At 41.4% G+C, this 26,371-nt stretch overlaps 1 protein-coding gene across 1 annotated transcript; it reads left to right on the plus strand.

Moving 5' to 3' along the window:
* The first annotated feature begins 23,339 nt into the window (after nt 1-23,339).
* On the plus strand, nt 23,340-26,095 carry LOC149804984 (uncharacterized). Its single transcript, XM_089935689.1, has 2 exons — nt 23,340-23,775; nt 25,028-26,095. Exons 1-2 carry the CDS (start codon nt 23,352-23,354, stop codon nt 25,441-25,443), a joined length of 840 nt encoding a protein of 279 aa, XP_089791815.1. The 5' UTR covers nt 23,340-23,351; the 3' UTR covers nt 25,444-26,095.
* The last annotated feature ends 276 nt before the right edge of the window (nt 26,096-26,371 follow it).

Consider the following 26,371-nt stretch of genomic DNA (forward strand, 5'->3'; position numbering starts at 1 on the left):
CTTTGGGAATATTTTGAATAATTTTTTTCTGAATTTTCGAATCATGCACAAAAATTTGAAATATCAACAGTCTTCTGCTAATTGACAGATCTTTCATGACTGTTCCATAAGAAACGCGGGGACAAAGGTATTTAATTTGTTATCAGTGGACACCTGATTTACAGTGGACAGAACATTGAGTTCCCGGATGTAACAAACAAATGTCAGTTTAATAAAATTATACCTAAGATAACTTATATAACTATATTAAAACTAATTCTCACCTCTACCTGTCGTACTCTACAAGAGGTATCAAACTCGCGCTTTACCAATTTGTTAATACGGAAACTGTTTTCGCAACTGGAAATATATGCAGCCAGAAAGACAATGTGAACCATTTACCATTTTGTTGCATTTCTTCCAAATCCTTTATATCAGCACGTTCTGTTAAGCGCATGACCTACTTCTTCAACCACAGATTACGTTTCTGCCACATGTTTACACTGTCTATATGAACAATGTCACCTTTTCAACCTTCTTTGATTCTTTTTTCTGTGAATATTTAATTTATCAGTATTTAACTTGTACTTTAATTTTGTTCCACTTGGCTGTTCATGTTATTTAAATAGCATTAAAAACATTATGCCAGGAGAATCTTTGAGATTATTTTCAGATTCTTTGACATGGCGTATAAGTGCTAATTGTTGAAAGTTATCTATTACGGATCGCTTGTTAGATTAATTTGACTGATTGATTGAAGGGATATATTATGGTGCTTTTTGAAATAGTTTGTTTCAGATCATATAAAGACATCAAGAACAGTCCTAAAATTCAAAACTTTCAACAAAAAATGAACTTATTCACTGTATTCACTGGAGCACACAGATATCAAATTCATTTTCGATATACTATAAAATAATTAACATAACGTGATAATTGGAAATCACAGGCGGAAGAAAAAGTAGGAGTCCATGATATGAAACGCTAAGCATTCTACTTCGTTACCTACTATTACACATTGAACAATGGCCTTTGTTTAAGGGAACGAAAACTTAAGATGTATTACTTAAGAGGATCGTAGTTCCTATTTTGAAGTATAATTTCTCCAGAGAAATCAGATTACAACTACTTTTGCTGATAATAATAGTATGATTTCAAGTATTTTTCTTTTCGTTTCCTTCTTTCTGTTTTCTTTTCTTAACCACATTGAATTTATATCTAAAATAACTATATAACGATATTTTCTTCATGATCCTATTCAACGTAAGGTCGATGTATTTTACAAATATCGAAAATTTCCGTTTACTTTGGCAGTGTTCAAGTAGTATCATCTTGGTAAATATTTTGTTTCCTATTGAGACCCGTTTTGGTGTTAATACGAAAAAGTCCGACTTAACAGCTCACAACATATATAGTACAGTCATTAGACAGGAAAAATATGTAAAACAAGTAATTCAAATTTTTTGACACACTATAATTCAAATTTTCATACTGATCATGTTAGTTTTAATAATCACTTGATTATTAAAAATCACAGCCTCAAATTACAACATCCAAGATCAGAATCATGAATGTGTATTACCTCATTTTTCTTGGATAATACGGTTTTACACTTACCAATATCAGCCCAGTTATCGAGCTTAAGACATCGTCATTACCACTGCGAATGTTCAGTGCTTCAGCTGGACAAGTGGTCGGACAGCAGCCCAGTTATGTAATATAAACTAATTCAACTCGTTGAAACTGAAGTATTTACTTCTTGTTTTTTAAAAATATATTTTACTTTGTAAAATCTCGGTCCAAGATTACATACATCAATTAAACACCAGTTCTACAGTGTGATCGACAAATGATTAAAGGAACAATTAATAGTAATACGAACATAGTAAGATGACTAATATCTCTGTCGAAATTGTAGATTTAAACACGTCCCTCAGATAGTGCAAATGTCGTTACCATTTGCCTGATAAAAGTTAGACAGCTAAACTGAAATCCTTTGTCAAAATTCAGGACAAATAAATAAGCCTCTAAGAACGGGACAAAGTCGTCACCATTGGCCTTATTGAGCCCTGTTTCTGCTTGGTTTAAACGATTCAATCAGATATTGTCAGATATTCTATACCATGTTAAGAAAAGAAGCAACGTTATTTCATAATTGTTATAATCATCGAAGATAAAGGAGTAGTACGAATTACTTCGAGTCAATCAGGTCATCGGGTGAACAAAGTCTTTTAATCAGATGGATGGCGTTGGCAATACATTATTGATAGCATTATATTAAATGTTAATGTTGGACATGTTGAATACAAAATTATGAATGAAATCTAAAGTAATCAGACATAGACACTGCCTCTTCGTTTCCTGACAGTGGCCTTTTGGGAAACATCAGTTATCTCTTTTATTGATAAGTGAATATAGATTCATTGAGTGATCATATTTGTAAAATTAATATTGCCACATTGTCACTATCACACTAGATGGAGTTTTCTCAATATATCAACATTATAGTTGTTGTATAATGACTATAAAATGCTACAGAAAAAAAACACAAGCTATTAAAAGATGACGGTCATAAATTGGCCCATTAGTTATCGTAAGTAGTGAATGGGGGCACCCTACGGACAATGGGAATTAGCATTAAAAAAACCCTTGGGCAAATCTACGGACAATGGAAATTTAACATGGAGAAAAATCGTGGGCAAATCTACGGACAAGGGGAATTAACATGGGAATAAATCGTGGGCCACTTTACGGACAAGGGGAATTTAACATGGTGATAAATCGTGGGTCACTCTACGGACAAGGGGAATTGAACATGGGATTTTTTTTAAAAATTTTTTTAAAAAAAGGGGTAGGCAATTCAAAGACTATCTCTTTTCGAGAAATATGGCTGGCCCTGAAAAGGGCCTTTGGGTTTTATGTTAATGTATTCATTAACATAAATGGCACCGCATTGGTCTTCTTCTTGTCCTTAGGCTGCGTCTTACTGTTGGTCCGTACATCAGCACTCTTTTCAGGCATCCTTGTCTTTCGACGTAGATCCTACGTATCCACAGGCTGGTGTTTGTCCTGTGGACAACGGTCCACTTCGATCGGACATACATGAGCAAGTCTGTCCGAAACATCATGGAAGACACAAGGGTGGATGACTCAACTGTAGTCCACATCTTGAAGCGACGAGAACAGGTGAATCAATGCATTGAACGGCGCTTATTTATAGGCGGAGGAAGGATTGAAACGGATTGAGTTCATTTACCAATCCGAACACGCGTTACAGAATTCAGTCAGCTCGCATCCAATCCGAAGAGAGCAGTCTGTGACGTCACGTAGTCAATATAGATTCGCTAGCGCTTGTGTGCAGTCAATCTATGCGACAGTGATTCAACATGACGGAAACTCAGAAAACGATCCAGTGGGGTGCACCAGCAGGGGAGACTGCCCAAGGGAACCCGGACTTACTTTCAGAAGAGGTGAATTGGGATTTTGTGGATTTTCTCTCCTCGCAAGAATTTGTTCCGGAACCTTCGTTACTTTCTTCATTACCGCAAGTGGAGAATTTTAGACAGAGACAGAAAGAAGAATTGGAGAAATTTATACAACGACAAAAGGAAGCGGAACAGGCTTTTCTCCTACAGCAACAGCAACAAGAAGAAGAGGTAAGAAAAAAACAACAGCAACAACAGCAAGAAGAAGTAGCAGCAAAGAAACAAGAGGGTGAAAATCAAACGGTCACGGTACTGTTGGACATTTTAGCGGAGTTAAGAAGTCTGAAACAAATGTATCAGACTTCTTTATCACGACCGAAGAGAATACGACCTTCCCGAGCCAAACATGTCAACCCTGTGACTAAGCCTACCGTACCACCCTTAGTGATTTCAACCCAATCATTATCATCATCATCAACATTACGCAGTCCAGAAGTAGGCCTTGGCCGTGGCAAAGGCTTAAGGCAGTTAAAATTGATTGCTTAAACTCACCCCTACACCATGAAGAAAAAAGGCCCTTTTCAGGGCCACCCACATTTCTCGAAAAGAAATACAATTTCAATTTGCCAATAACTCAAAAAAAAAAAAAACTCACCCATGTTACCCTTTTAGTACGTGTCTGTGTATGAGTGCGTGAGTGTAGCTTCTTATTTTAAAATCACAACTCAAAGACACTTACCTTATATCATTCATTTATTCTTTTCTCCATTTTTTACAATCCAATTCACAATTTATAACACAACACTTTAATAAAAAGTTCATTAATTTCTTCTTTTCTCCTTTTTTAGTCTCTCTGTTTTTTGAATTTCTTCACCGTCACACTCTTTTCCTCTTCTTCCTCCTCGCTTTCTTCCCTTCTTCTTTTTTTCTCCTGTTTCTTTTTCTTCACCTGTCTTCTTTCTTCCTCAGAAGAATCCCTCTCTTCCTCTGAAGAATCCCTCTCTTCTTCTGAAGAATTCCTCTTTTCTTCTGACTCCTCTTGTTTCTTTTTTGGGCAATCTGGAGACCAATGTCCTTTTTCTTTACAATAATAACAGGTATCTTGACTTTTGTCTTTTTTATCCCCTGTTTTTTTTCTTTTTTGACGGTCTGGACACTCTGAAGACCAATGCCCTTTCTTCTGACAGATATAGCAAGTATCTTGACTTTTATCTCTAAAGGAAGGAGAGTAGTCCGTAGGCTGGTCTGAAGAGAATTTTCTAATGACCCCTCGCAAAGCTCTGACGAAACGTTCCATCTGGTCAGTCTCTTCCATCGTTGTGCTCGGCTTGAGAGTGAAATGAATAGTGAAAGGACAAGACACACACCCTTTTATATACGCTGGTCTGCTATGACTATAAAGTAGTTTATGGTGTTTGAACTTGAGTCATTTGACTTTTTGCTTTCAAGATGAAACGATCCCATTCATTCGAGAAGAAAGAAGAAGAAGAAAGTAAGAGGCAGAAACGTGATCTATCGCCTCGTACCAGGGCTGAAATCTTGGCACAAATTCATGCCAGTGATTTTGAAGAGGACATGAGTGAACCAGAATCCGAACCCTCTAAACCAAGTTCACCACCCTTAGTCAACCCTGAAAAGTACTATTCCATTCGAGAGACCGAAAAGCGCTCCTCTAGAAAATTTAGAACCACGGCTTACAAATACACGGTGAAGTTTAAAGATTTCAAGGCTGAAGTGCCGTTAGAGAAAGCAGAAGTGTTCATCACCGAGGTGTGGGATTCTTTGCTCACTGCACTCAAGCGACAATGTCAACCCAAAGAAGACGATCGCTTGAGACTTTCCATACAACACGACGGTTTGAAATCCCCTGTTTGGATCGAGTTTAGCACCCCTGCAGAATTAACTGCTTCCAAAGTCATGGACAAGATTCAACACGTACAACAATCTAATGATCAGTTTGACATCACCGATGGTAAAGCCACACTGGACATGACCCACGTCTCTCCTCCTCAAGGGACAGGACGCAAAAAGATGTTATTGGTGGACTACCTTCGCAACACCAAAACAAGTCTCGTCCGAATTGACAACCTTCATGACCAGATGTGCTTAGCCCGTGCCATCGTGGTGGGGCGAACCTATGCCAACAAGAACGACACGGTAGAATGGAAAAGAACCTGGGACACTATTCAACGTCCCGACCGAGCCAAACAACGAAATGAAGCAGAACTCCTGTTACAACAAGCCGGACTGCCCAAAGACACACCCTGCGGCATTCCTGAGATGCAAAAATTGCAAGATGTCCTAGCTCCACGATACACCTTGAAAGTGCACCCTCAAGAAGTGCGCGGACCTCTATTGTTTCGAGGGCAAGACTTTAAGGACGGAAAATACATTCATGTCTATTATCACGATGACCATTTCGATACGATTACCACTATCACTGGATTCCTGGGATACAGTTATTACTGTGAGAAATGTGACCATGGTTATAACAATCGAGAGCAACACAAGCATTGTGGATCGAAATGCACAGGATGTTTGGCCTCTTCACCCTGTCTGAGCGAAGGACCAGTGCCTTGTTCCACTTGTCTGCGCACGTTTGTCAGCCCTACCTGTTACCAACAACATTTGAAGACGCAAGGTTCACAGAAGAAATGCGCTTGTCAACTGCTGAGATTGTGCCCCGCGTGTGGACAAGGCATACGTACCAATAGTGTCAAGGCACACGTATGTTCAGGAAAGAAAAAATGTCTCATTTGTCACCACATCGTGGACTTGGAACACCAATGTTACGTGCAAAAATACCAACCCCCACCAGAGAAAGAGGACGGTCACAAGAAGAAAGGCAATTTCATCTTTTTCGATTTCGAATGCATGCAGGAGACTGGCATTCACATTCCTAATTTCTGAGTGGCTCATCGAGCGTGCGAGAAGTGTATTCAAGAACCTATCTTCAGTTATTGCCCTCACTGCAGCAAAATTCCTGGAGGGCGTGAAAAAATCTTTCGGGGACCGAACACGTTAGCCGATTTTGCCCAATGGGTCTTAGACCCCGTCGAAAAGACGTGGAGCCAAGAGGACATCGAACGTTACGGAGATTGTCATCGTCATGCCACGGTGATGGCTCACAATTTCTCCGGATACGATGGACAGTTTCTTCTCAGATACTATACGGAACAAGGCACCGAGCGTCCTAAAGTGACTTTGAACGGAGCCAAAATCATTTTCATGCAAGTGGGACAAGTGCAGTTTAAAGATTCGATGAGCTATTTGGCCATGCCTTTGAGTCGAATGCCTAAAATGTTTGGAATGACAGAAATGGCTAAAGGGTACTTTCCACACTTTTTCAATACGGAAGCCAATCAACACGCCGTTCTACCCCATTTACCTGAGGCTCACTATTACGACCCCGACAACATGCGTACCGAACAACGAAAAGCTTTCTACGCTTGGTACCAGGCTCACGCCTCGGACCCTTTCGACTTTCAGGAAGAAATGCTAAAGTATTGTCGTTCCGACGTGGACATTTTACGGCGTTGCTGTGGAAAATTTCGAGAACTGTTCATGGAACACGGAGGGGTCGATCCTTTGAAAGAAGCTTGCACCATTGCCAAAGCGTGTTCCTTAGTGTATCGACAACGATTCATGCCTGAAAAGACCGTGGCTGTCATCAGTCCTCAAACGACCCACTTTGTCAAACGTCAATACTCGGTCAAAGCCCTACGTTGGTTACATTACTTGTGCGACAAGGAAGACAAGTGGATTCAGCATGCCCGCAACGGAGGAGGCGAAAAGACCATCGGAACGTATTCGGTCGATGGCTGGGACTTAGAAAACCCCAAGATCGTGTACGAGTTTAACGGTTGTTTATTTCACGGATGTCCCGTCTGTTACCCTGACCGTGGCACTAAAAATCAGTTTTTGCAACGAACCATGGAAGACTTGTACCAGGACACTTGTCAGCGACGCCTAAAGTTAGAACAGCAAGGATACCAAGTGGTGGAAATGTGGGAACACGAGTACGATCACCGTATGAAAACTGATCCCGAGTTTAAACGCCTCGTGGAAAGTTACCAGTTCGTGGACCCGCTGAACCCGAGGGATAGTTTGTACGGAGGAAGGACCAATGCCACCTGTTTGTTGTACCAAGCCGACGAAGAGAAAGGAGAAGAAATCAAATACTTGGACGTGTGTTCGCTGTATCCCTACGTGTGCAAATATTGTCGCTTTCCCGTAGGGCACCCGCAATTGCTGACGGAACACATCGACCTGAAAAACATTCGACAATACGAAGGCTTGATCAAGTGTAAAGTTTTGCCTCCCACGAACCTCTACCATCCCGTCTTACCTCACCATTGTCAAGGCAAACTGATGTTTCCCTTGTGCCGTACTTGTGCCGAAACGTGCAACCAAGACCAAGCTTGTCAGCACACCCAGGAAGAACGGGCCTTGACGGGAACCTGGGTCAGCGTGGAATTGTTCAAAGCTCTGGACATGGGATACCAACTGTTAGAAGTGTACGAAATTTGCCACTTTCCCAAGACACAACAATACCACAAGGGTGATCCCAGTCAGAAAGGCATTTTCGCTGACTACGTGGATGCCTTTTTGAAACTGAAACAAGAAGCCAGCGGCTATCCGTCCTGGTGTCACACTCCCGAAGACCAAATACAATTCAAAGAGAAATACTACGAACAAGAAGGCATCTCTTTAGACCACATCGAGAAAAACGAAGGCAGGCGATCGTTTGCCAAAGTGATGTTAAATTGCTTGTGGGGTAAAATGGCACAACGACCGTGTTTACCCAAGACGGAATATTTGACAGAACCTTCCCGCTACTTCCAGATGATTCACGACAAAACCAAATACATGAAACACGTGGACGTCGTTCGAGAGAATTTGATCTTGGTCAATTACGAAGAAGATCTGGACTTTGTGCAAGACGACCCTTTTGGAAATGTCATCATTGCGGCTTACGTGACAGCTCATGCTCGCTTAAAATTGTACGAAGCTTTAGAACTGTTAGAAGAACGCGTCCTGTACTTTGACACGGACAGTTGCATTTACATCCATCACCCGATTCAACATCACCCTAACATCGAAGGAGACCGTTTAGGAGCCTGGACAGACGAGCATCCCGACGACAAGATTCTAAGTTTTGTCAGTGGCGGTCCCAAAAATTACGGCTACGAATACCGGGACAAACAAGGAGAAGTGCACACGACGTGCAAAGTGAAAGGACTGACTCTGAATTATCGTACCAGTCGAGTGGTCAACTTTGGGGTATTGAAAGAAGCCTTGCAATCGGGAGAGGATGGAAACTTTAAAGTGACCACTCACCAACCAAACAAGATTGTACGTTTACCCACTCACCACATCGTCAGTCGACCCTTGGAAAAAGTCTATCAAATCGTGTACCAGAAGCGAGTGAGACTTCCCAATCATTTCACCTTACCGTACGGTCACGTCGGTATTGGTCTGTATATAAAAAAGGAACCCTAGGCAAGATCTATAGTTCATTGTGACTACCAAGACCGAGCGAACAAGATGAATACTTTGAAAGAGACATCGTTCCAGTTTGGGGATTGTAAAAAAGTTGTATCTTCCTCTAGTGTGACTAATATTGGATGGATAAGACCCATGCATTGCGACGGAAAATGTCCGGAAGGAAACTGCGATTGTCCATGTGGTTACCATTGTAATTGCGTAACGGAGTTTGCAGACGAGTGCGATTGTGAGCCTTGCGATGGGACCGATGCTGTACCTTGTGACCTGAGCGATGCCGTAAAGCATCATGGGAACTTTAGTGCCCCTACCCCTGTCATGGAAAGTGATGCTGTGCGTGTCAAACCTGTGGGATGCGAAAGCGATGCTGCTCGTCCTCTTGGACATTTTACTGGGTTTCGTTTTAAAGGGGAATGTCGACCTTCACGTTTACCTCCCTACGGATGTCATCCAGCCCTGAGCAAACTCCTACCCATTTCACTCAACCCTCATCGAAACGAACCTGTGAAAAACGAATATTCGTTTCCTGTGCGTTCGTCGGAATACTGCGACTTTGAAAATCGTCTTCAATCGTTCAAAGGAAAATGGCCAAAGTATCTGGGAGGACCGACCCCCGAAGAATTAGCCAGAGCCGGATTTTTCTACTTGGGCGAAGGAGATAAAGTCAAGTGCTTCAGTTGCGGTGTGTCACTTCACCACTGGGAACCGCAAGATTCGGCCTACGTAGAACATGCTCGATGGTCACCGAATTGTCATTACTTACCTTTAGTGGGACCGAGACATTGAAGTAACTTCTTACCATAATCATCTGTTCATGGATACTTTACAAGAGAACATTTGTGCTTTGCCTGTGGAGTTGAGAGAACGCATTTACCGAGAACTGGTCAAAATACAAGTGAAACGTAAAGAACAATTGCATCCGATACGTCACCGGTGTTTGAACCACTGGTACCTGAAGGCTATACAAGGACTGATTCAATTGAAAGTGTTCCATTGGACAGACATTGATCAACGACCTCCTGGTTATAAAAAGGAATGGTTTGGTATTGACGATTCTATCTACTACATTGTAAACGTATTGCATCGAATTCCAGAGGAAGAGTTAACGAATTACCAACATCTTTCACACAATGTCAACTTGGTGAAAGAGGAAACTTCTGAACGAATTGTAATGTGTAGATTAGTGACTCAACGATTTAAATTCGACACTGAAGTGAAACCATGTTTGTGCAAAGAGTACATTTCTTGTGTCAGACCAAAGAGGATTTAGTATGACCTATTCATGGATACTTTACAAGAGAACATTCGTGCTTTGCCTGTGGAGTTGAGAGAACGCATTTACCGAGAGCTGGTGAAAATACAAGTGAAACGTAAAGAACAATTGCATCCGATACGTCACCAGATCTTTAACCACTGGTACTTGAATGGTATAAGAGAACTGATTCGTCAGAAATTCTTTCAATGGTCAGACATTGTTCAAAACTTTGAGGTCGCTAATGATCGACATGTTCATGATTATGGTTACTTCGAGATTCACCTACAGCAATACATTGAGGAAGACAAGTTAAAGGATTACCAACATATTTTACGTGGAATCTACTTAGAGGAAGAGGAAACACCTAAACGAACTCTGACGTTTCGGTTACAGTATGCAAGATTTAGATTCCCTACTGGAGAACGAAGATCTCTGGCTAGAAAGTACGTCTATTGCATCCGAAAAAAAGAGAATATAAAAACAGGCTGCCATGCCACGGTTTATGTCACATGTCATCCAACAGATTCCGTGGAAGGAACTCAATGACCATATTCAAACCGTGGATCATTACCATCAATTATTACAAGAACTGTATCCATTCAATTTTGGACGACAAGTGGTGTGTGTCTTAGTGACTTGTTTTCTGGGATTTCGTTTACCAGCCGATTCTTTGTGGACTCTTTACGATCAGTACTTACCACCTCCATGGCCTTAAATGGTCACGAAAAACTCCTTTTGCTCAAAGCCTTGCGTTTTCATCTGGATACTTCTCGACCTCAACAGGAAAAAAAGATTCGTCAACTTTTAGCGACCCAAGACGTGTATGACGATGTGTGTGTAGCTTGTGACTTACACCCTCATTGGACAGATGTTCGTGATTGGAAAAAGGGGGGTTTTGAGGCTTGGACCCAAGAAGTGGCCCAGTATGCACAAGAGTTGTTCAAGGAAAAAAGTTACTTTTCAACCCGTGTTAGTGACGGTGCCAGAAGAACCCGTCACCGAGAACAACCACTCGCTTCAGGACAGGACTGTCATGGACATGCCTGAAAGGTCATTCCGGGAGGACACTTGTGTGACAATACCTCATGTAGAGACTGTAAGAACATTACACACTGTCCCTAGGACATCTTGGTTAACCAAAACATGTTGTACAGACACTTGTTTATATTCCACTTTGATCGCTTTGCTGTGTTTTATATTCCTGTACATCACTATTTGGGTTGTATGTATTTTTGTCTTTCGTGTTCATATTTGAAACATTCAATAAACGTGTTCTGAAAAAGTATATAAACTCTTGTCTTGTTTGTTTTTTCGTGTCACAAGTGACATTTCTCATACCATGGCTACCTCTGCTGTCTCTGCTCCCTCTTCCTCTACTGTCAAAGTCATCGACGAACACTTAGATCGTGCCAGTTGGGAGGATTTGTATCTTCGCCATCCCTTTAACATGCTCATTGCTGGACCTAGCGGTTCAGGCAAAACCGAATTCGTCAAACGTTTGATCGAACATAAACATCATTTGATCGATCGGCCCCCTCAACGGATCGTGTGGTGTTACAAAGAGTGGCAATCGGCGTACAGCCTCTTGCGAGAAAGTCAAGGCGATTCCATCGTGTTTGTGGAAGGCATTCCTAAAGAAGACGATGGCATCGTCTCTGACTCCCGTCTAACCCATTTGGTCATTTTCGACGACATGTTAGGAGAAGACGAAGAAGAAATTAAATTGTGGTTTACGCGCAAAGGGCATCACCGTAATGCCAGTGTCGTTTACATCACCCAAAATTTGTTTCAACAAAGTAAAGCCCATCGCACCATCAGTCTCAATGCGCATTACGTAGTCTTGTTTAAAAGCCCTCGAGATAAATCGCAAGTGCAAGTCTTAGCCAAACAGTTAGGAACGCCTTGGCTGACTCAGGCGTACGACGATGCCACTCAAACGCCACACGCCTATTTACTCGTCGATTTGAAACCTACGACCCCCGAGGATTTGCGATTTCGTACCCACTTGTTTCACCACTGGTGCCAAGACGGAGGACCTGTCCTGTACACGTCTCCGTCCTCGACTTCATTTCACTCCTCCCATGAAAAAAATCTATAAAAACCTCAGACCCTTTTTCGTCTGTCTCACACAGTGTGAACATGACGTCCCTTCAGTCACATCTTCCCGTCAAATTGATTCGTGCCTTGTATGGCATCAGCCGAGAAAAAGATCCACAAACACGAGCCCGTGTCTTAGAAGCTAGTCTCAAAGAAGTCTTACGATGGTTCACGGTGACGGCACGTCAATTACTCCAAGGAATCATTCAGATTCCTCATCAAACCCAACGCTTTTTCGATCGAAACAAAGTCGCTTTGGTCCAACTGGCCGATCCCCGCATCGACACTCAAACCAAAAAACAAATCATTTTGAAACCTGGAGGGAGCGGTACTCTAGGAGGGGTCATCATTCGCTCACTCTTAAGATGGGATCCTAATGCCCCCAAAGTTATCCCCAAGACAAAAGTTCAACGAAGCCCCAAGAAGAAAAAGAAAAAGACCAAGTCCCCAAGAAGAATAACTTCTCCAGTGGCAGGACCCTCCTCTTACCAGACACCACCCCGGAAAAAGAAAAGAAGCCCCCAGAAAAAGAAACAGAGAAAAAGTCCTCAGAAAAAGAAAAGTCCACAGAAGAAAACTAGTCGCAAGAGAGGCACTTCGGCCAGGACGCAACCTTACACTCGCAAACCACGACCTGCCACATCGTCTCCGGCAGCCTCACGTTTGTCCACTTCTCCGTTGATGTCACCAGGAACTGAAGAGTACTTGGAGACGTTGATCACACCAAGAACTTCTCCGTTGATGACCCCCAAAAGAACTTCCCCAGTGGCAGGACCTTCCAATTTAGCGGCAGTGGCTGCTGCTCACAAAGTACCTTCTCCCAAAATCAAAGTCCATGAAAGATCGGGCATGTTACAAAGTTTACTGGATTTGTCCAAGCAAGAACTGGCTCGATTTAGTCCGTTACGTACCCCTGCACGACGTGTCATGCCTGTCCTCAAACTGATAAAACGTAAAGACAATCAGTGGCGACGCGTTCCAGTATAAAAAAGGCCTGTGACCGAGTAGGGTATCAGTGTTTTTTAGGTGCTCCTAAAGACTCAAAGATGTCACCCTCCAGAAAACCCCAAGGAAAGAAAAGGAAAGGACTGCCACCACGTTTAGCCAAACATGGGGACCTGTTATCTGTCCTGTCCAAAGCTTCTCCACCCCTACGAAAAAAACTCATTCAAACAGCCTCCAAAGAGGTCATCGATACCGTGTGCGAATGTTGTTTGAACGTTTTGAAAGGCACGATCCCTTTGTCCAAACACCAGAAACAATGCTTAGGCAAACATCGTCACGTTCTTCGGAAAATGGTTCAAAAGAAAATTCCCATTCGTCAAAAAAAGAAGATGTTGGTCCAACGTGGAGGCATTTTACCTCTCTTGTTAGGCCCCATACTGAAAGGAGTCTTGGGAACCATGTTGGGAGGACTGATGGGAGCAAGATAAAAAGGCCTTCGGAAGTCCCAAGATCTCAGAATTCACCCCTGACAACCCCATGGAAGGACGAAAACTAGCTTTAGTGCCTTACAAACGATGGATGGAATACCATCGGTGGCAAGAACAACGCACCCCGCATTTACCTCCCAATCCCAATTTGAGCGAGATGTCCCAGTTACAACACGAATTGCAATCCTTGCTGGATCGCCAAGATTTGTCCGAAACAGAAAAATCGCAAAAGTACGGTCAACTCTTGCAACGACTGCAACTCTTTCACCAGAAAGCTTTAGACGAAACAGCTCTACCCACTTTGAAAGATTTTAAGACCTTGATGAAAAGTCCAGCACCATCACCAGTACCAGTACCAGTACCACCAGTACCCGTGACCAAGACAGAAAAAGGAAAAGAAGAAGAAGAAGAAGGGTTTCAAACTCCACCAGAAAAAGTACGCAAGTTAACAACACCACCTACCTCCAGAATTGGATGGATTAAAAAGATGATGGCCACCCCTTCTTCCTCACAAGAGAAAAAGAAAGTGAAGACAGAAGTGAAGACAGAAGTGAAACAAGAACCGATATCCCCCGCTCAGACATCCTCCTCTTCGACACCTATTGCTGGCCGCACACGCAAAGCCTTGCAATCCAAGAAAATACCCCAAGAGAAAAAGAGTAGCCTCTTCCAAGAGTGGGTGCCTTATTAACACACCAATCAACACAAAAAATGGAAAAAGTCTTAGCCAGCATTTACTACGATCCCTCCCATCCTGCAGGTTACGCAGGAGTTCAAAAATTGTATCGTGCTGCCAAAACGCGACTGAAAAGTCTCCGTTTACCTCAAGTGCAACGATGGTTACAAGAACAAGCTACCTACACTTTACACAAACCCATTCGACGCAAGTTTGCCAGAAGTCGCACCCGAGTGGAAGGCATCGATCATCAATGGCAAGCCGATTTAGCTGATGTCTCTCATTTAGCCAGCTACAATCGTGGCTACAAATATTTGTTTTGTGTCATCGACGTCTTTTCCAAATTTGCCTGGGTCGTGCCTTTGACTTCCAAATCCAGCAGCGAGTTAGTGCGAGCCCTGCAACGGGTGTTGAAACAAAGCGGCCGTCACCCTCTTCGATGGCAAACGGACAAAGGTACCGAATTTCTGAACCAAGCTTTCCAAAAAGAATTAAAGAAACGTGACATTCATTTTTTTACCACCGAGAATCCCGAAACCAAAGCCAGCATCGTGGAACGTTTTCAACGCACTTTGAAAGAACGCATGTGGAAATATTTTACGCATCACCACACTCTGAAGTACATCGACATCTTACCTCACCTGGTGCAAGCGTACAACCAATCTTACCATCGAAGCATCGGACGTGCCCCGCAAGACGTGACTCCCGACAACGAAGTGCTGGTGTTTGAGCGCCTGTTTGGTACGTCCCCGACGAGGGCTGTCCCCAAGAAAAGTGGAGAGTTGACCGTAGGAGATTGGGTGCGCATTGGCAAAACCAAACGCACTTTCGACAAAGGTTACTTACCTAACTGGACGACCGAATTGTTTCGCGTCACTGGACGAGTGCATGGCCGTCATCCTGCCGTCTATAAATTGGAAGACATGAACGGAGAAGTACTCAAAGGAACGTTTTATTTGCCCGAGTTACAACGTGTCACCAAAAAAGAAGACGACGTGTACGACATCGAAAGCATTCTGGAACGCAGAACCCGTAAAGTGGGCAAACGACGTGTCAAAGAAGTCAAAGTACGTTGGAAAGGATATCCACCCAGTTTCGATTCTTGGATCGACGCTTCGCAAGTCATCGACTATAAAAAGAAGTGACCATCATGCCCTTTCACACAGCAGCAGACGCAGCTACGTCGACCAGTCCTTCTTCCCCTAGTTCTTCTGTGCAAGATTTACAAAAACAACCCTTGTGGGTGTGGTGTGGAGAACGTGTGCCTAAAACGCAAATCGTCTTTTTCTGCCAAATCTTCGTGGTGTATTGTGTCATCGGGGCAGCCATCGCCAATTTGAGTTTGCAACAAGGAGACAAACAATTGTGGACCATTTTATTGAGCAGTTGCATCGGTTACCTACTTCCCAATCCCTCCCTGAAATTCTCCTCGAACGGGAACGTTGTGTCCAGTGCCAGTGCCAGTCACCAGTCCAACCACAATCAGAACCCCATTTTGGGCGGAGACACACCTCTGACATCCACTAATATTCCCTCGGACAGCCACAGAACTCTGGAATTATGAGTCACCAAAACCAATTTTACTTAACCTTACCCAGTGACAGTTCCATGGAGGTGTTTCCCAACAACACGTTGTGCTGTTACACGGCCAAATTACCTCAAGCCATCCCCTTAGATCACGAAGCCCATTGGGAAGTGGCTTTAGTAGAAATGATTCACCCGACCCAAGTCCTCAATGTCCTTCCCAATCAAAATAAATTTGATGTGGAAGTTCATGACGAACAAATGCAACAGTACTTGGATACCCATGGCAAATATGACAAGAAAACCCGTAACACACAAAATCCAAAGTGGACCACCTATCACTTGTTCATTCCCCCAGGCTATTATTTTAGTGGTCAACATTTGGTCAGCACCATAGCCACCAGGTTTAATGGTGTGTTTCTGAAAGCTTTGGAAAGTGTCAAAAAAAGTGTCACCCTGGAGTACCACAAAACAGCTCGTCGCTTCCTGATAAAATTTCCTGAGGGGCCCAAAATCATGTCTTTCTTATTTTGTCCTGAATTGTTTGACATGTTGGGCGGGGACATGGAGATGAAGAAGAAAGTAGAACAACAAAAAGGCGAATTACTAGTCATTTCTGACAACGATACTTTTGCCAAGTATTTTCGTACCCCGGTAGAACTGAACCAAGGACTGAATTTGATGTTCGTGTACTCCGATGTGGTGGAATACAACGTGGTGGGACACACCTCCGTACCGTTACTGCGTGTCATTCCTTTCAAAGTGGATTCTGCCGCAAACGCTGACGAGGAAGGTGGAAACACTTACCACGTCCACCGCGAATTTGTCCATCCTCACTATTTGCCGGTCAGCAAGTCGTATTTGGACACGGTCAACATTACTATAAAAGGAGATTTGGGACAAAATATTCCATTCACCAAAGGAAAAGTCACGGTGAAACTCCATTTTCGAAAACGGTTCTCTCACGATTCGTAAGTAAGTCATGTATCCAGTGTACCGAGGGGTGGCTCGACAGCGAGGACACGGTTTAGGAGACATGTTAAAATCGGCCTTTCGTTCGGTGGCCCCGGTGTTGAAACCGATGGTGACACGCGGATTGCACGCCTTGAAAGATGCGGCACTGACGCAAGGCAAAGAATTTCTCCAAAATGTCATCATCGACAAACAAAACCCTAAAGAAGCCTTCATGAGGACAGGCAAAAATGTCTTGCTGCAAACGGGTAAAGACATTTTGGGCCGACGAGACACACCTATAAATGCCCTGCACGATACCGAGTCAAGCATTCAGCAAGGACAAGGCAGAAAGAGACGAAGAAGAAAACACCCCTTCACCAGACTTCAAGCGAGAAAGGCCAAGAAAAGAAGAACCGTACGAGACTTAGACGTTTTCGATTATTGAGAAAAGAGACAAAAAATGATGCACCGAGAATCTTGCGCCTGTTCCAAGACGGAACTGGATCTGTTTGCCATGCCCCCCACCATGATGACCATGCAAGAATCCCAATGGGTGGAATTTCACCCCGTCTCCTCATTGACAGCCTCAGCTCCCATCGAGTTTGAAATCAAAGGACAGCCCGAAGATTACATCGATCTGAATAGCAGTTACTTGTACTTGAAAGTCAAACTTGTCGATGAGGACAATTCGACCCTAGATGGCGATGAGGTAATAGCTCCCGTCAACAATTTCATGCATTCCTTGTTTAGCGAAGTGGACTTGTACTTGAACAACAAACTGGTCAGCAGCAGCATGGATACTTACCCTTATCGAGCGTACCTGGAAAATCTCTTGACGTACGGAATAGACGCCAAGAACACTCATCTCAATGCCTGTGTGGTATGGGAAGCTGACGAAGCTGAAAAGTTTGAAAATTTAGAAACTGATGAAAAGAAAGAAAACAATGACGGATTTATAGAACGAAGAAAGAGAATCAAAGATGGACAGAGTTTAGAACTGATGGATCGTTTACATCTGGACATGTGGTTGCAAGAGAAATATTTGCTGAACGGGGTCAATGTCCGCCTGAGACTGAATCGGAGCAGTGCCGCTTTCCATTTGATAGGTAATACTGTTTGCAAAACTGTCATCGAGGAAGCCAGGCTCTACGTACGTCGTGTGGAAGTGTTACCTAAAGTGGGTAACGACATCAGTCAAACGTTGAGCAGAACGACAGCCAAGTATCCCATACGACGCGTGGAAGTGAAAACCTTCACCATTCCCAAGGGACAACGATCCATGATCGAAGATCATCTGTTCCAAGGACAGCTACCCAAGCGTTTGATCGTTGGTATCGTCGAAAATGAAGCCTTCAACGGAGCTTTGGCTAAAAATCCTTTCTACTTTCGACACTTTGGCGTGTCCAAGATCGAAGTCAGTCGCGATGGCAAGACCTTGTGTACCCGACCCTTTGAGCCTGACTTTGAGAAGAAGAATTACTTGAGATCGTACTTGTCCCTGTACGAAGCCACCGGTCAGTTAGGAACCAACACCAGTCACGGTATTACGTACGAGGATTATGTAGGAGGCTATGCTTTGTGGGCTTTCGATTTCACTCCAGACCAAGGCAGCGACGAGGGACATTTCCACCCTATAAAATCAGGCCAGATTCGTGTGGAAATTCAGTTTGCAAACCGAGACCCTGATGTAACGGTGAACGTCATCCTGTATGCAGAATTCGATAATACCATAGAAATCAACAGTTTGAGAGAAGTCATCCTAGATTACTAGAAAGCCATGGAAGACTGTTGTCCCTCTTTACCTAGTGAAGAAACTTTGGAGATGGAATGTAAGGAGACCGTGGAAGGAGAAGAAGATATCATGATGAAGTCGAGATGGCCAGAACAAGAAGCCCATTTAGTCTCCTGTTTTGCCAAACACTTGGTCGACAAAATAACAGAATTGATCAAGAAAAATTGCTATGGATGTCAAAACGATCATCCCAGTCAAATTCAACACGATAAATGCCTGATGTTGAGTCAAGAAGAAAAATTGGACGAGTATCTGGACGAAGCTTGGAGTCTCATCTCGAACAAAGACGTGTTGCACCAGTGGTATAAAGACTTGCGTGAACATTCTTGTCCAGCATTAACCACTCAAGAGATCCATCGTATCGAAGCTCTCCTGAATCAGAGTGAGGAAACAGAACGAATAACCGTTTATTCGTCAGACATTTTCAAGCAAAAAGTCAGGATCGAATTGACGACGTATTATTACCTGTGAAGAAGAAAACAAACACAAAAACAATGGATACCTGGGAACTTTATTACCTTTTGAACCACAGTTCGTATACGTCTTCTTGGAATCCTGTCGTCTGTGCTAAAGATGAACTCCCTCATCGCAAACCTAAAGACCATCAAGCTTACGTGATCAACACGGACGATAGTCATCTCCCAGGAACCCACTGGGTAGCCGTTTACTTTCCTCAAGAAGGCTGTGTGGAATATTTCGATTCGTACGGATTGCCCCCTTTGGAAGACGATATCATCGACTTTATGAGAAGAAATGCTCAGACCACCCGATTCAATAACGTGAAATTACAAGGCACAGATTCCTTGGTGTGTGGACAATATTGTGTGTATTTTCTGCATCATCGCAGCCTGGGCTATTCCTTAGAACATTTAGTGACTCATTTTGATCCTCGTTCTTCTGCTAGAAACGATGTGAAAGTAGATCGATGGTTTTGTGACCATTATGCTTATCTTTTGTCTCAAGCTAGGAAACGTAGTGTCCATCAATGGCCTAATGATTTCCAACAGTGGAAATCACAATTTCATTCACAACGTTGTCAGCCTTGTTTAAAGTAGATTGTAATTGAAGAAAAAAATGTTTGTGATTTGAAAAAAAATTGTTTGATGTTATAGTGTTGGATTATTGTTAAAAATGTTGTTGTTTAGTGTTAAGTGATTTTTTGAATAAAAAATGTTGTGTTTAGAAAAAAATGCCTTTGTCTTTTGTTTAGCTATAAGAATGTTGGATTGATGCTCTTTCATTTCTTACTATCCCTCTCATGAACGTTGCGGCTCGAAAACCGTGTGGGGGATGTTTTCCTTCACGTCCGCGCTTTAACTTTAAGAACCGGGTTGTTCCCAGTCTAGCCATCCATTGTCGACTCATCCTCCTAAGAAGATGTGCTCCAAACTAGCTAAGCTCAACGAAGCCTACGTGAATTTGCATAGGGTCAGACACAGTCTGATACCGAAACCAGAAGAAATAGAGAATGTGAGAATGTTAAAAATCACTGAAGACCTGATAGAAGAGCTCTTCAGAGAAGAAATGAACAGGGAGAAAGAAGAATGGACAGAGAAGTACAGACTTCAGAGACAGCAGCAACAGCAGCAACAGCAGCAACAACAGCAACAGCAGCAACCTGAAGCTGACAGAGGCTTTGTCGATTGTCGTATCGACACCAAAGAATTCTTCTTCTCTTTCCGAAGAAGCAGACCTATCGCCAGAAAGTCTATCCTCAGAGGACATCGCATTCTTAGAAACTAAAAAGAATGCCATAACAAAAAAAACAAAAAAACAGCCCTTTTCAGGGCTACCCAATACTCTAGAAAAGAAATAACGATCGATTTGCCAATGTGTGAAGGTAGAGTAGTGTGAAAATAAACACTAACTCTTTCTTAAAAAATGTGAGGGTATGTGTTTGTGTGTTTGTGTGTTTGTGTTTGTGTTTGTAAGTGATAAAGTAGGTTGGTGTGGATAGTAGATTAAAATTATGTCTTTTTTGGTGTTTGAGGTGTATATTTGGGGTTAGATTGGATTGCTTTGCTTATGTGGATAGTCTATTGAAGTGATTTATAAAAAATTTTAAAATAGTGATGGGTAGCATAAAAAAGTGAGTGAGTGTTTCTTTTAGGTCCGCGCGTTGTTGTTGTTTTTTTTTTTGGTCATGATCTAGGTAAGATGAATTTTATGTTTTAGGGGATGTTTTCCTTCACGTTCGCGCTTTCAGTATAAATTGAAACTCGCTGGGCAGTCCAGCTACCCTTGTTGATTGATCAACACCAAAAAATGAACACGAGACTTGAGAAACTGTTGGAGCTTCATGTGCATCTGGAATATGCCAGGCGCATATTAAATGAACTTGCCGCGGAAGCCATTGTCGAGGAGGGAAGGATAAGAGAGGAGGAAAGAAGAAACAAAGAAGAGGAGGAGAAAAGATATAAAGAAGAAGAAAGAAGATATAAAGAGGAAAGAAGAAACAAAGAAGAGGAGGAGGAAAAGGAGAGAAGAAATTTCAAAATCCCAGAGAGCGAAAATTGGGATTCTGAAGCAACATATCCTGCCTCTGCTCTCTCCCCCCAAAAGGTAAAAAGTAACTGGGGGATAAGATGTGTATGTGGCGCCAGGCCTGGAAGGTGCCACCATTAACCAGGTGTCCATGAAGTTCCAAACAAAACAGCCCTTTTCAGGGCTACCCAATACTCTAGAAAAGAAATAACCATCAATTTGCCAATGTGTGTAGGTAGAGTAGTGTGAATATAAACACTAACTCTTTATTAATAGTGGAAGTGTATGTGATTGTGTGTTTGTGTTTGTGTTTGTAAGTGATAAGGTAAGTTTGTGTGAATAGTAGATTATGGGTTTCTTTATTGTTTCTTAGCGTATGTGGAGAGTATAGTTTGGGTTTGATTATATGAAATGAGAAAGTAGGGGATGTTTTCCTTCACGTGCGCGCGATGTTGGGTCATCATCTAGGTAAGATCCATTTTATTTTTTAGGGGATGTTTTCCTTCACGTCCGCGCTTTTCGTATAAGAACCCACAGTATTCGTCGTTCAAACCATTCTGCACAGAATAAAAAAGAAGATGGCTTCGAACCACCTTGACAAAATGGAAAAATTGCAAAACGTCCTCGACAATTTAGGAATGATGGAGCAAATGTTGGTTAACCTAAACGAGGATCACTATTCATATAGTCCCCATCGAGTGAAGATGGAGATAAACAATTTACGAAAAATGAAGGTAATCATCAGTGATCTGTTGAAAGAAATAAAGGAGGAGAAGGAGGATGAAGAGGAAAAGATAAGAATAAGAACATGGAACGAAAAAATTGAAAAAGAAGAGGAAAATGAGAAGAGGAAGAAAGAAGAAGAGGAGGAAGAGAAGAAAGAAGAGAAGGAGAAAAAAAAGAAGAGAAAGAGTGTTGGAGATAAAATAAGAAGTTGGTGGAGGAAAAGAAGAAATTAGAAGAAGAAGAAAACCCAAAGGTCCTTTTCAGGGCCCCATATTTCTCGAAAAGAGATAGTCTTTGAATTGCCTACCCCTTTTTTTAAAAAAATTTTTTAAAAAAATCCCATGTTCAATTCCCCTTGTCCGTAGAGTGACCCACGATTTATCACCATGTTAAATTCCCCTTGTCCGTAAAGTGGCCCACGATTTATTCCCATGTTAATTCCCCTTGTCCGTAGATTTGCCCACGATTTTTCTCCATGTTAAATTTCCATTGTCCGTAGATTTGCCCAAGGGTTTTTTTAATGCTAATTCCCATTGTCCGTAGGGTGCCCCCATTCACTACTATCGTATACAGTCTTCATTAAACTTATCATCGTTTACGTCAACTAATTTAGAACTATTTTGAAAAATCCATGTAAGCCGCATTAAGGAATGTCATATGAAATTTATATCATGCAGTCAAAGGCTTGCCTTTCCGGTTTCCCCATACATATGGTTGTTGTAGGATGATTCAGCCAAATGAAAATAAAGAATTTTTAACTTCGATGCCTTTCTCCATAATTAAATGCCCTGTAAAATTCGATAGGATTTTAGGTACAGACAAGTTATGGGCAATTGCTGTTAATTTTACTTTAGAATTAAGAATTTCGATGATCCATGACCGGTTTATCAGACCAGATTCAGACGACGCAACATAATAGCCAAACCCGGGCATGCGTGAATAAATCTATAAATAATGAATGAATTAACTATGTCTTTCATGTTAACGTTGTTACCACGGACATTCTTTAATATAATATAATCTTTGGCGTTTTCCAGTAGAAATTAATCAAACATGCATTCATCCAATTAAATCTTCAACTGAATTCAACAAGATATTATGAGAGAAAAGGAAGAATATTTAATGAACGCGGAAATTGTTTCTGAGCAGCTACAAAATGAAACGCTGCTACCTGTTTCAGGCTATGTTTAAATGTGTGAATATGCTCACTGTGATAAAGGATTAACAATTCAGTACATTTTAACTTGTACAAATCGTTCTCGAGTTTTGAATACAATCCCAAATATAATCATGCCTTAGGACTAAACACGTAACGCATTATATTTAAGTACAATAGCACGAATTTATTATACTAGCTATTCAACTTTAAATTTGGCAAACCCGATTGCGGACAGATGATAAGGCATTGGAGCATATTCACGACTTTAGTCCTACGACCCTTTTCTGACATATAAATATTCTTTGGTGAATTTCTTCAGAGAGTTGATCGTCGATCTGGCTAATGACAATGTTTCCAATCTGCGTTATTATTCTGGCGGTAGTAGCAACTGCTCTTCCGTCCGAAAGAACCATAGAGAGTGTGGAAGATCGCGTGGGAATTTTGGAGCGCACCTTACAAGTTCTACAGCATGCCTTATTCAAGAAGGAATATCGCATTAAAACGCTTGAAAGCGAAATGGCTCAAAAGACTTCAGAAATTTCTAAATTAAGAGACTGTGTTAGAGATTTGAAAAGAACACTGCAACAACCGAATATCTCTAATGGCAAAGGAGAAAATGCTGAATCGCAAAGGAACACCGATAGAGACGACGAGAAAGATGGGGACAAGGAGAAAAACCAGATGCCTCCGCATTTTCGAATCAAGGAAAATGCCAATAATAATTGGAATATTTCAAATTCAATCCTTTCTTTAGAGAACAGAAAACGTAAGTATTCTCATTTTTATTAATAAAATTTTTACACAATTACCGGGATACAAGTTTCAAACACGTAGAGGTAAAGATAAAAATGAATCCTAAGTTGTGTTTGTTTTTAAGAGTGGCTTGTTTACAACAAATACTGAATGAAATTAATCAGATGTTTATTCCTCCTTTATCACTTGCTCACTTCAACTTGAACATTTGTTTTATTGTGCAAGAAGCAGTTCACTTCTTTTGCAAAATGCATCGACCTTCTGATTTAATTATTCCTTTTGGATTCATTGACAATTAACTGCTCTCATATGGTTGTTTTACTAAAGAGGACGGAGACCAAAGAGTGTACATGCAATAAGTTGTATGCCAGTAAGAAATAGACATTTTAAATTCATTTTTGAATATACATGGGAAAACCTTTGTTCCACTCTTTCTTTAATTTTCGTCCATTTCTCACTGTCAACGAATTTATTGAACGTATTATCAACGTACAATATATTTATGTACAATGATCTATTGGGATCTGTTGTGATTCATAAGCAAATTAGTGTGCTTCTTTAGTGCACATCTTTAGAGATATCATATGTTCTCGTATAAAGCGATTGTTCAAGCATAAAAATCATAAACTCATATTGTTTGTAATTATGGTTGCGACGTACAACGCTACGTACGATACACTCTGAGATTCTTCACTATAGATAAACCTAGGTTCCCTCATATCATACCAAGTCATGTGTGCAGTGCCTGGAGAGGCATTAATATTTTATTTAGCCAAGAGACTTATTAAGAAGCTCGTTTCACTACATTTCCGGTGTGGGAATGTGCAACATTCACAAGATAACATCTCGTTGATAGTATATTTTGTTTGTTTGTAGTTTTGTTGTTTTCGGATAACTTGATCAAGAATAAAGTTGCATTTTGTTTCGTTTGTTCTTTTCATGATATTTTCCAATTTATGGTTGAAATAGGAGAGAAACTACAAAATGTAATATCCAGGATCCCAGAAGTAAAATAAGTTCCATGTAGGAGTTTTTACAGCTTTTTTGATCATGTGCAACTATACAAATGACCTCTTTCTTACTTTAATTGTAGGGAGAAGAAATGTGTCTCTCTATCACCATCTTTTTATCAAATGCATTGTGAAGACTAAAGTATATGGTGTTTGACCATAAAGTAGCAGACGAAAGAAAGTATTATAAAGTATTACACAATGTAGGCAGTAAATGGTACCCTAGTAAAATATTATCATAACTTATTTTTTTAGGACAATCAGGAACACAGCATGTCGCATTCCATGCTTATCAGCGTGATTCACGCACCTATAGCTACCACGAGATTCTTCAATATGAGGTAGAGGAGATTGACGTGGGAGGCGGTTTCAATCATCATGATTCAATTTTTGACGCACCAGTAGCCGGGGTATATGTATTTACGTGGACGACAGTACCAAACCTTTCCAGCTACGTACAAACAGAATTGATAATTAACGGTGTTGTGAAAGGCAATGCTTATGCTGAATCTAACGAAATGCACAACGTCCATCCTTCAACCGGAATAGTAGTGGTTCAAGCGAACAAAGGTGACCACGTTTATGTGCGTAGAGGAGAACATTCTGAAAGTATCGTAAAAAGTGATAATATTTATCAAAGAACCACATTTTCTGGTTGGCTTTTAATTTGATTTCTTTTCTTGCTTTTGATACAAACCTTTGCAAAGTAATAATGATATCGAAACATAGAAAGTAAGAACTTACACAGATGTTAACGAAATACAGAACTAGAATCACCGTTGCTCAAGCGACGGAGGGTGACTACGTTAATTTCGGAAGAGAACACTGAGCGTTACTTAAAAAAGTGCTAATAATTTTGTGGGAAGGACAATTTTTCTTTCGCTTTTGTTTCACTTTATTTTCTTTGTGGTACTTAAATTTTCATGTTAATAAATTGTTTCACAGCTATTTCAACCTAACTGAGTAAATACTATCACGATATACCTCGAACTCGTATACTGCCCTGTCGAAGAGGGAGGGGGGCGCTTTGGTGAAAATTACTTTGAACAGGGATCTAAGTTATTATACTCAACAGTACATGTATATGTAGCAGGTGATGGGTATTAAAGATATTCACAAACAAAATAATTTTTCATATCGGCGCAGTTGCCAATCCCTTTGTTCCCTCTTTCGTGGTCGAAAACGTAATCAAACTGGACAGCTCATTTCGGCCTGTTTCCCATTTACAGGATGCAGCTCTGATTTACACTGAATAATTTCACCTAGCTAATATACTGTACCAATTTTCTTCCTTTTCGAATCTACTTAATGACCTAATTACACCTGTCAAGAGGTCCACTTGTGTTGGTGGATCCGCTGACTTGAGCTGGTTTAAATAAATAAAACTTGTCGGTCACCTCTGTTGTCAGAGTTTTTTATACTGAAACTCATATTGACTTCAACCAAAAATATTTTAAAGTTTACACGAAGCAAAATATTGTTACTCGATTAATACTAACACATTGTCCCATTAGTTTATCAACAAAGTTACATACAACTTACTCAATTCATACATCCAAAGTCTGGCTCAATATTATACGTTCGCGATGCGAACGGCAG

This window comes from Sinohyriopsis cumingii, chromosome 2, assembly GCF_028554795.1.
Source record: "Sinohyriopsis cumingii isolate HCF-2022 chromosome 2, ASM2855479v2, whole genome shotgun sequence".
NCBI lineage: Eukaryota > Metazoa > Mollusca > Bivalvia > Unionida > Unionidae > Sinohyriopsis > Sinohyriopsis cumingii.